Source organism: Bufo gargarizans, chromosome 2 (genome assembly GCF_014858855.1).
Source record: "Bufo gargarizans isolate SCDJY-AF-19 chromosome 2, ASM1485885v1, whole genome shotgun sequence".
NCBI lineage: Eukaryota > Metazoa > Chordata > Amphibia > Anura > Bufonidae > Bufo > Bufo gargarizans.
The window spans coordinates 526,738,488-526,750,680 of NC_058081.1; the positions used below are offsets into that span (position 1 = coordinate 526,738,488).

Here is a 12,193-nt window from a genome sequence, read left to right on the forward strand (position 1 = left end):
GATGTTGCCACAAATTGCGGTCCCCAATGCACGGAAAGGTCGCACAACGGCCGTGTACATGAGGTCTTATGATGTATGTTAAGCACTCCAGTACTAAGGTAGTGTATCCAAACAAATGATCATGTATTCACCATCTGTGTTGTATACCACTCACCACTCCTGGCACGAAAGAACAGTCCTGGTGCGACTGAACAGTCAGCACTGACAGACGGTCTTCTCAATGTGAGAAAAGAGATACTAAAAGAAATACACCCAGGTCACACCACAACCCCTTACCACATATGCCCAATCACCAAGACTGCAACATCATATGTACAGGGAAGCACACCTACTACCAACCCAACATCCAGCAATCAGCTTCAGCTCACATACACCACAGTGACCAACCAACTACCGTACAGTGTGTATTTGTTTGGACAGACCGCTACATTGTTGGGATAACTAAATACACTTTATAAGTGTTATATTCACTGGAGGCGGCCGCAATGTTTCAGTATTGTACATTTCTGCCTTATTTTATTGAATTTACCAATGCAATAGAATACAGCGGTCCCTTAAGTTACAATATAAATTGGTTCCAGGACAACCAGTGTATGTTGAAACCATTGTAACTGGAGTAATTGGTTCCAAAGCCCCAAAATTTCATCCAAGATAAAAGAAAATGAAGATTTAGGAAAAGTAAGCAGATAACTAAGACAGATAAAACTAGTTCTTTACATATAACAGGAATAGCTGCTAACTAGTAACTAATCCAGCTATTTACCAGAGAAGTGGCCATGACTGGTGGGATCTGAGTCTGAGACATTGCATGTTGAGTCTGGTTTCATCTTACGATGGGTCAGAAAAGACCATTGGATGTATAAAATATTGTATCCTGAGGGACCCCTGTACTTTTGGCATCAGGTTGTTTGCATTAAATATCCCAAAATATACAGGAATGGGTATTGTTTATGTATATTATGGATCCATTGTTCTTTTCCAGTTCTTTAGCCGCTGGGTGCACAGCTGGTGAACCATTAGGGTACTTTCACACTTGCGTTGTTGGATTTTGGAAATCCGTATGCAAACGGATAGCATTTGTAGACGGATGCGGATGCATCTCAAAAATGCATTGCAATACCGGATCCGCCTCTCTGGTGTCATCCGGAAAAACGGATCTAGTATTTACATTTTCACATTTTTAAAAGGTCTGCGCATGCGCAGACCGGGAAACCGGATTCATTTTTCCAGACCACTTGCTGCCGGATCCGGCATTAATGCATTTCAATGTAAAATAATGCTGGATCTGGCATTCCGGCAAGTGTTCTGGAATTTTAGACTGAGAAAATACCGTAGCATGCTGTGGTATTTTCTCTAACCAAATACCGTAAGAGTGACTGAACTGAAGACATCTTGATGCATCCTGAACGGATTGCTCTTCATTCAGAATGCATTAGGATAAAACGGATCCGTTTTTTTCCGTTATTGAGCCCCTAGGACAGAACTCAATGCCGGAAAAGAATAACGCTAGTGTGAAAGTACCCTTAGACTGGTATATTTAATTATTGGATTGCCGTATGTTGCATTTAATTTTATATTTGTATATTTTGTGTAATTTATACAATTGTATACATTATTATCTTTGTTTTATGCATATGTTCTTTATATATCTAATATATAAAGCTGAGTGTACGTATGTGTGTATGTCCTTTAAAGGAATCCACACCGTCACATTTACAATTATGAAATGTGGCACACAGGTACATTAGGTGTCTGAGGAGGTTTTAGACCGGATCTCAGCTCTCTAGGACATACCATTCCTGAGATTTCTAAAAAGTGCAAATATGGCACCATCACATGACCTACATTAGCCAATAGACGCCTGCAGGTCTTTCTCCTCATATCCTAACTGCCATACACACCGTCACATGACCCTGATCAGCCAAGAAGCTTGCAGGCCCTTAATCTCCACATGCACACAGTTTTACACCAGGTTTCCATAACAACCCAGCTATTTTTCTTTACTGCTGTAGGAGAGCTTTAAAGGGGCAGGGCGCTGTGGATGACACTATTAAGGGAGCGGAGTGCTGTGGAGGTCACAGTTAAGGGGACGATCCAGTATGGAGGTCAGTGTTAAGGGGCAGATTGCTGTAGAGGCCACTGTTAAGGGGGTGGGGTGTTGTGGAAATCACTGTTAAAGGGGTTGTCCGGGTTCAGAGCTGAACCCGGACATACCCTTATTTTCACCGCGGCAGCCCTCCTGAGCCTGGCATCGGAGCATCTCATGCTCCGATGCGCTCCCGTGCCCTGCGCTAGATCGCGCAGGGCACGGGCTCTTGTGTTTACAATAACACACTGCCGGGCGGTAACTTCCGCCCAGCAGTGTGTTCGGTGACGTCACCGGCTCTGAGGGGCGGGCTTTAGCTCTGCCCTAGCCGTTTTACTGGCTAGCGCAGAGCCAAATCCCGCCCATCAGTGCCGGTGACGTCACCGGGGTTCCTGTCAGCCCCATAGAGAGCCCCGGTACGTCACCGGAACTCATGAAAAATGCCTTTGCCCTGCGCGATTTAGCGCAGGGCAAAGGAGAGCATCGGAGCATGAACTGCTCCGATGCTCATGTCAGGGGGGCTGCCGGGGTGAAAATGGAGGGATGTCCAGGTTCAGCTCTGAACCTGGACAACCCCTTTAAGGAGACTGGGTACTGTGGAGGTCACTAATAAAGGGACGGCCGCTGTGGAGGTCACTGTTAAAGGGGATGGCGCTGTGGATGTTACTGTTAAGGGGGCAGTCCACTGTGGAGGTCACTGTGGAGGTCTCTGTTAAGGGGGAAGGGAACGGTGGAGGTCACAGTTAAGGGGACGGTCCGCTATGGAGGTCAGTGTTAAGGGGCGGGGTGCTGTGGAGGTCACTGTTAAGTGGGGTGGGAGTGGTGTTGTGTCAGTCACATTTTAAGGGAACGACGCTCAGTGGAGGTCACTGTTAAGGAGACGGGGTACTGTGGAGGTCACTAATAAAGGGACGGCCGCTGTGGAGGTCACTGTTAAAGGGGATGGCGCTGTGGATGTCTCTGTTAAGGGGGAAGGGAACGGTGGAGGTCACAGTTAAGGGGACGGTCTGCTATGGAGGTCAGTGTTAAGGGGCGGGGTGCTGTGGAGGTCACTGTTAAAGGGGGGGATGTTGTGGAGGTCACATTTTAAGGGAATGAAGCTCAGTGGAGGTCACGGTTAAGGGAGTGGGGTACAGTGGAAGTCACTGTTAAGGGAGTGGGGTACTGTGGCAGTTACTGTTAAAGGGGCAGTTGCTGTGGAGGTCTCTGTTAAAGGTGCCAGGAATAGTGGTGGTCACAGTTAAGTGAACTGTGACCTATGGTCAGTGTTAAGGGGCGGGTGCTGTAGACAGGGGCGGATTGATAATAGACCTTACAGGGAAATTTCCCGGTGGGCCGATGCCCAGAGGGCCGTCTGGGCATTCCTCACCACCGGCCAGTGGAAGTTTTTAGGGATGTATTTTGTGCTGCTGGCAGTATTTTTTGATGGACTGTGGTATTTGGCTTTGTTGGGGTGGCATAATATGCCACAATATGGTATTGCTGGCCCTGCCTTCCATCAATTTGGACCAAACTACGTAACAGGACCAATGTTAGTATTTTTTCCAGGGACCCTTTAAGTTCCCAATCTACCCTGGCTGTAGAGGTCACTGTTAAGGGGTCAGGCCCTTGTGGAGGTCACTGTCAAGGGGGTGGGGTGCTGTGGAGGTCCCATTTTAAGGAGGTGGAGCACTGTGGGAGGGGCCATTGTTAAGGGTGGGGGGCTGTGGAGGTCACTGTTAAGGGGGCGGGATAGTGTAGATGTCACTGTTATAGGGGATACTGTTGATATCTTTTAATAGATTAAATGTACCCGTGCAAAGCCAGGTCCTTCTGCTAATATATATATAATCCGAAATCAGGTACAGCACTGTCATTATAGAGATGCATGCTGTTTATATAAGACCAATCATCTGTTGCATACAAAACGAAAAAAAGCAGTGGCAAATCCAAATAAAGTGAAAAAAGCAGCTTTCTTTATTCACCCGAGTAGAGATGTTTCAGTCCTCTTACTGGGACTATTATCAAGCCTAGATAATAGATCAAGCCTAGATAATAGTCCCAGTAAGGCCTCATGCACACAACCGTTGTTTCATTCCGTATCCGTTGTTCAGTTTTTTTTGTGATTTTCTGCGGCCCATTGACTTTCAATGGGTCCGTTAAAAACTCGGCTAATGCACTGTTTGTCATCCGCGTCTGTGATCCGTGGTTCCAGTCCGTCAAAAAAAAAAATATAACCTGTCCTATTTTTTTAACGGAAAACGGTTCGCGGACCCATTCAAGTCAATGGGACTGTGAAAAAACGCGGAGGCACACAAGATTGTCATCCGCGTCAGTTTTTTTCTGTTTCATTTGCATGGCAAACTTGACTTAGACTTTTTTTTTACTTTCCTTCATGTCTGGTGATCCTCCAAAAATAAAGAAAGACACACGGAAACAAAAATGGAAATGGATCACGGAACAACGGAACCCCATTTTGCGGAATGGAACACAACAACGGTCGTGTGCATGAGGCCTTAGAGGATTGAAACGTCGCTACTCGGATGAATAAGTTACACCACTTTTTTCACTTTATTTGGATGTGTCGTGGCTTTTAATATATACATATATACATATATATATATATATATATATATATATATATATATATATACATACACACACACACCTTGAGAACCTTACCTTTCATACAACACAATTTTATCATTAGGGGATCTTTCTAACAAAAAGAGAGAAATGGAGAATGCCTTTAAAGGGGTTTTCCAAGACTTTCCTACTAGTGACCTATCCTCAGGATAGGTCATCAGTATATGTTCGGTGGAGGTCAGGCACCTGAGGCCCCCGTCCATCAGCTGTTTGAGTATAGCGGCAGTGCTTGGTATTGCAGCTCAGCCCCATTCATTTCAATAAAGATGTTTTGCGCATAGGCCATGTGACTGATGAACGTGACAGCTATGAGAAGGCCGCAACGCTACTGTGAGTGCAGTGCCTTCTCAAACAGCTGATTAGCAGGGGTCCCAAGTGTTGGACCCCCACTGATCAGATACCGATGACCTTTCCAGAGGAAGGGTAATCAGTGGAAAGGTCTTGGAAAGCCTTGATAAGGGTCCATTCAAACATCCGTGTGTGTTTTGCGGATCCGCAAAACACGGACAGCGGCAATGTGCGTTCCGCATTTTCCGGACCACACATTGCCGGCACTAAGAGAATATGCCTATTCTTGTCCGCTATTGCGGACAAGAATAGGACATGTTCTATTTTTTTCAGGATCAGAATTGCGGACCCGGAAGTGCGGGTCCGCAATTCCGGATCGGGGGCGAACGTCGTGCGGCCCCATAGAAATGTATGGGTCCGCAATTCCATTCTGCAAAATGCAGAACGGAATTGCGGATGTGTGAATGGAGCCTAAGGAGTATATTCCAGCTTAATTCACATAGCTTCAGATGTTAAAGGGGTTGTCCATAAAGACCACCCTTTTTGTAAAGAAACAGGCCTGGTAACTGAGACACCCAATGGTGTAAGTTGTGGTCAGCTGTACAGTGGGAATGTATTTTTTCCTAGCTCCCATTAAATGAGTAGCACACGGATAGGTCAAGTTTGCCTGAACAGGAGCCACTTCTAGGTAGTGGCTTTTAGAGGGGCTTATCCATTAGCAAGCGGACCCTCACTATGAAGCGTTAATGGACCTGGAAACCTAATTCCAGGTCACTTTCCCTTTACATTTTCTTTGCATCCTAAGGAAGAAATGCCTTTTCCTGTTGCCTGTGAAATAATTTTATTGTGTCCTGGCTTTCTTCCTGAGGAAACCAAAGCAATTCTGGTCAGTTCTGTGGGAACAGGAATGGAGAGAATGAGGAAAGAACGCTGAAATATCTGCTTATACTACACCCGCAGCTTCTTCTCATGCTATAATGTATGGAAGACATAATGAAAAAGGCGATCATTCGTGAATATCGCGCTCTGTGGTGCTAAATGGTTCATTACCAACTGATGGGAAGTTCACTGGAAGTTACTTGCAGACGTCATATACAACATTTTTGTCGTTACTGAAATCGAACACTCCCTGCCACAGATTACGGCTGATCTCTGGGGTCCCAGAAGGAGGACAGGTCTGCTTACTGTCAAGGGGACCCTTTTAGGGACTGTCCACAGCAGAGTACTTATGTAAATGGTTTTCTGGGACTTAATATCCCCTTACACTCACCAGAACTTAGAAACACTCATCAGCGCAGGAATGGTTATTGGCAGCAGACTGTGCCATCTAAACAGCCTCTGCTGTCGGCAAACAATGATTCTGTATGGGGTAGAACGATGGCATTAGTGATCACTCCTCCCTATACTGTGTAAGTGAGCGCTGCATGTAATAGCATACGATTAGCAGACTATTCTCATGACTTGTCCTCCGAATAAGATAATCATCATAAAGCTTGGTAGGGGTCTGACACCTGGCATCCCATTATCAGTTGTTTGGGACCGTTGCTGACACTCTGAGCTTTAGGGCTCATTCAGATGACAGTTTGTGTTTTGTGGCCCTCAAATTGTGGATCTGCAAAACACAGACACCGGTCGCGTGCGTTCTGCATTTTGCGGAATGCACACGGCCAGCCCTATGATAGACATGCCTATTCTTCCGCAATTACTTTTTTTGTGGGGGCGCAGAACGGAAGTACAGATGCGGACAGTACATGGTGTGAAATGTAATCGGTCCGCAAATTTTGCGGAACGGATTCGGACACATGAATACAGTCTTGTGAATGAGCCCTAACAGTGGATGAAGCTGGAAGCCCAAGGGTCCATTCAATGTGTAATGACCATACCAGGAGACTGTAGCTCAGCTCCCGTTCAAGTGAAGCGATCTGGACTGCAGAAACTACAAAATGAACAGAGCCTTCTGCTTTCCGCTCCATCCACTGTAAGGCCCCTTTCACACGGGCGAGTATTCCGCGCGGATGCGATGCGTGAGTTGAACGCATTGCACCCGCACTGAACCCCGACCCATTCATTTCTATGGGGCTGTTCACATGAGCGGTGATTTTCACGCATCACTTGTGCGTTGGGTGAAAATTGCAGCATGCTCTATATTGTGCATTTTTCACGTAACGCAGGCCCCATAGAAATGAATAGGTGACGATCTGGATGGAGACCCGATCATTATTATTTTCCCTTATATCATGGTTATAAGGGAAAATAATAGCATTCTGAATACAAAATGCATAGTAAAATAGTGCTGGAGGGGTTAAAAAAATAAAATAATAATTTAACCTTAAAGGGGTTGTCCGAGTTATGAAAAAAAAATATATATAGCACTGAAAATCTGATATATAACTGAGCTAAGCAAGTTTTATGCAAAAAAAAAAAAATATATATATTTCCTCATTTCCCTGGTTCTTTTCTGGCCCTTTGTTTACATGCAACAAAAACAACCTCTGCCCCCGTCACTCCGGTCATCACATGGTCCATCACCATGGTAAAAGATCATGTGATGACCGAAATGACGTCACCACAGGTCCTGTTCCTCCACACAGCTAAGATCAAGACAGAAGGAGATGCCGGCTTCGCAATCAAGTGGACTAAGGTGAGTCAAATTATTTTTTAACCCCTCCAGCGCTATTTTACTATGCATTCTGTATTCAGAATGCTATTATTTTCCCTTATAACCATGTTATAAGGGAAAATAATACAATCTACACAACCCCGATCCCAAACCCGAACTTCTGTGAAGAAGTTCGGGTTTGGGTACCAAACATGCGCGATTTTTCTCACGCGAGTGCAAAATGCATTACAATGTTTTGCACTCGCGCAGAAAAATCGCATGTGTTCCCTCAACTCACCCGCACATTTTCCCCGCAATGCCCGTGTGAAAGAGGCCTAAAGCTCCAGGAAGTGTCAGCTGGCCAGTGTCAGGTGTCAGATCTGAGGTTAGGCCATCAATGCCTAAGTTTTGGTAAACTCCATGATATTCATAAATTGCATAAAACTGACTAAAATATGAAATATAAAACAAACAAACAAAAAAACTAATAATTGCTTATGTTGTGTGTGTGCTGCATTGTATCCCCTGCAGCTGTGTGTGTGTTTCATGCAGCTGTACGCCAGTGATCGCCCTTCTAGCAGGAAGAAAGGTTCCTGGCGCCGCTGAGCCATTACAAATACAGGCACGTGAGCGGGCACTGGTGTGTTTGTTTTGGTTGCTGGATAATAACGCAGATAATTACACCGGGCACAGCACAAGGGCATCTTAAGTCCGCAAGGTTGTAGCAGATGGACTTTAGAGGGTGGATTATTCTTATTTCAGAAAATCTCCAGGTCCTACACATCTCATCATTTTCTTGGAAAAGCTGGATGACCACCGATATGTCAGCTATTATTAATTCCACAGGGGTTGTCACCTAGTTTATCTCAGCTCATGAATGCCTTATCTCCATCCCCTGCTCCTGTCCTTCTAGTCAATTAACCTCAATAATATCATATTAGGGACTTGACATTTAAATAATTGTAAGACACTTAAAAGGGGTTGTCCATATTTCATGGCATAAGTGTACTGGGTGAAGATATGGGGTTATACTGTGCTCCTAATGCTAATTGGGGGGCTCGCTATGCTGCGGAACCATCTTCTTAGTGACCTCATTGTGACAATATGACAAATGGATAGGGGGTTGTCTTACTAGGACTGCCTGTTCAATAGGGAATGTATTATTTTTACACCAAAACCAACCTTTTAGCCCATAGCAACCAATCACGGCACAGCTTTTATTTTTCCCGAGCGGTATAAGATATAAAAGCTGAACACTGATTGGTTCCTATGGGTCTGTTAGACAATTTATGTAATTGAGGCCCTCAAAGGGGTTTTCGGTTTTAAAGAGTACTTTTTCATATATTTTTTTATACGGGCTCTTTGCTGATAAGTTTATACCACTGCTGATATCTAGTAGCAGGTGTTCTATGTCCCCCCTTTGCCCCTACAGGAGAGATGAGGTATTACTCAATTGCCACTGAAATCAGTACGGTAGCTTGTATAATTCCAGGTTTTGCCAGGTCTGATTGATGTGTCAGGTCCTTCAGAGTGAGGGACCCTCTTTGTAGTCAGACATGGGAGATACTGCTAACTCTGAATACCCCAATAGGGTGTTAGAAATGGGTTTTCTACACCAGACATCATTTTTAGGACTCATGCACATGAATGTATTTTCTTTCCGTGTCCGTTCCATAGTTTTTGTGAACCATATGCGGAACTGTTAATTTCAATAAGTCCGCAAAAAAAAAAAAAAAAATGGAAGTTAGGCTACTTGTACACTTGCGGTAGCCTTTTCCTGCTGGAACCGCCTGCCGGATCTGTGCTACTGCTAGTCCAATGTCACGCTGGAAGTCCGCTCTGGCCCCAGTTACTGTAACGGAGGCGAGCCGTAGGTCCGGCCGCAGAACAGCAAACATGCAGAGCGGCGGCCGGACGAAAACTACAACATGCTGCGGTTTTTGTCCGGCCGCCTCTCGGCTTGTTTGCCATACTGCGAACGGCCCACCCCCGTCACAGTAAATGGGGCCGGAGCAGACTTCCGTCGGCACGGTGGGCTAGCGGTACCACAGATCCGCAAGTGTGAAGGTAGTCTTACTCAGTGTGCATTCCGTATGTCTGTCTGTTCCGCAAAATAAAAATGGAAGATGTCCGCAAAATACATACGGTCGTGTGCATGAGCCCTTAGCCATTACAAACATGAATTTGCACAGGCATTTTAGGACATTGAAAAACACCATAGAAACCATTTTCTTATTTTTCTATACTGTATGCGGTTTTTATGGCTTTTTTGTATCATTTTTTCTAAGTGACTGTGCTTTTTTGGCTTAAAAAAAAAAAAAAGACCTAAAAATGCCTCCTAACAAAAACACCACTAGGAAAAAAAGTGTGTAACTGTAACTTCTGGAGCTGACGTTTTTTCCTGCATAAAACGCATCGAAAAGCATACGTTAAAAAAACAGCACTAAAGGCGCAAAGGTGCGCTAAACCACAGTTAAAAACATGTGCATGAACCCAGCCTTAAAGGTTAGCAATGTATATTTTATTTTTTTCTTGGAAAATGCATGAACTTTTGCTGTGTGTCTGTAAATGTCGCCATCTGCATTTCCCCTATTCTTCTAATGACCGTAATGGGTAGCAGAGCTCCAGATCCCTTTGATGTGTTCTGGGAAAGCAGCAGCTGGAAACGTAGATTAGATACAGGGTGCAAATAACAGAATATCCAGAATTACAGGTGAAGGAGTACACCCTGACTTTTATTGGTTAGTGATCGGGGGGCATGGCATTGTTGGTTGTTGTGGGGGGAAACGATGTTATTATTGTGACTTTTATGACAGCTTTGTAAATGCTAGTAAAAAATTTAGATCTCGAAATTTTGATTAGTCTCATTTTCTGACACTTGCGAGGTATCGGGAAAAGGGGGCGTGACTTGCTAAAAAGACGTTCTCTTTGTATGGAGATGTGATCAAACGACATTGGACCAGATTTACTCATTTATCTGCTCCTAAAATCTAACAAAAAAGTGATGAAAATTGTAGCACTTTTTGATGACTTGCTCCAAAGGGATGGGGCTTAGTGGGAGGGGGAGGGTCTTAGCAGGAAATGGGCGTGTTTCATTTTACCCAGAAAACAGGCTATAGGTTGCTTTATCCTGTGGGTCGCCTCTCCCCATGCTTCAGCCTCTGTATATGGCACTGTTGGATTGGGGATCACTGAGTATACCCTGTTTCCCCGAAAATAAGACGTACCCATAAAATAAGCCGTAGCAGGGTTGCGGCTTATATGCTCAATATAAGACATACCCCGAAAATAAGCCATAGTGATGGGCGTGGCTATGTACCGGTGCAGAGCGGTAAAGAAGACGCGGGCAGCCCTTCTCATCTGCCGCATCGTGATGGCCGGTGTAGGTTCTGTCTCGCCTACAGTACCCCATCGTGACAGCCGCTGTAGATTCGGTCTCATCTGACCCACATCTGTAGGTGACGGAACAGTTGCGGACAGCCCCATCAACGCGGTCGGCTCCCCCTGTCAGGTCCCGGTCGTTCTGTGCATAGCAAGCTGAGGGAGAAAGTGAAAGTAAAAGTCTCCTCAGCATGAGCGTGCAGATTGGACCCAGTTCTCACTGGATCCCTGATAAATAAGCCATAAGACATCCCCTGAAAATAAGCCATAGTGTGTTTTTTGGAGGAAAAATAAATATAATTATTATTTTCGGGGATAAACACGGTAGTGCCGTGTAGAGCATCGGTTACACACCGAAGCACTCACATCTACTGTGGGCTGTCACCACCCAGCACAGGACTGTGGCCTATGGATGGATGTCACACTTACACTTGGTTTCTCTTTTTCAGATTGTCTCTTTAAGGTCTGTCCTATGAACAGATACTCTGCTCAGAAACAATTCTGGAAAGCAAAGCAGGCAAAACAAGGGAACACTGAAGCTGCACTTCTCAAGAAGTTACAGGTAAGTACCCAGTCTAGTGACCAGGATCTGTCACCATTGGAGAAATCCAGAGGAATCTAAGACAAACTGGGTTCGATGGACAAGCTACATGGAAAGGACGGTGGTTGCTAGGCAGTGTATCCTGCCCATAGCAACCAGACTGTCAGACATGACTCAGCCTAAAAATATATAAAACATGTCTGTTTGTAGTCTCCATGAAGTAACTATCCTAGAGCATCTTTTCTTAGAAATCTGCCTGGTGCCGATCCTCTGTTTCTCTTCGAAATGACAAATGATTGGACATTTGTGTTCCGCCCTTCCTCTGACAGTGTCAGACTGTACAGGTGCACACCTACTGACACAGGGAATGGTAACACCCAGTTGTCACGATTTACACACATCCAGGCAGGATAACAGAGGAACATGGTTCTAGGAGTAGATGCTCCAGAATTATTATTTCATGGGAACTACAAGTATTAGTAAGGGGACATCCACATGGCTGTATCCTTTTTGCGGTCCGCGAATTGCAGATTCGCAAAACAAGGATAGCGGCCGTGTGCATTCCACATTTTGCGGACTAGCACGTCCTGTCTTTTCTTAGAAATGCCTATTCTTGTTTGCAAAATGGAGAAGTATAGAACATGTTCTACCTTTTTTTTGCTGGGCTGCAGAA

The 12,193-nt window shown here is 44.9% G+C and overlaps 1 protein-coding gene across 1 annotated transcript in view; it reads left to right on the forward strand.

Annotated features, from left to right (window-relative positions):
• The window catches only part of ITPR2 (inositol 1,4,5-trisphosphate receptor type 2), a 372,015-nt gene that overhangs the window by 99,284 nt on the left and 260,538 nt on the right, over positions 1-12,193 (forward strand). Inside the window, 1 exon segment of the mRNA XM_044281452.1 lies at positions 11,429-11,541. Coding sequence (XP_044137387.1) covers positions 11,429-11,541 — 113 coding nt within the window.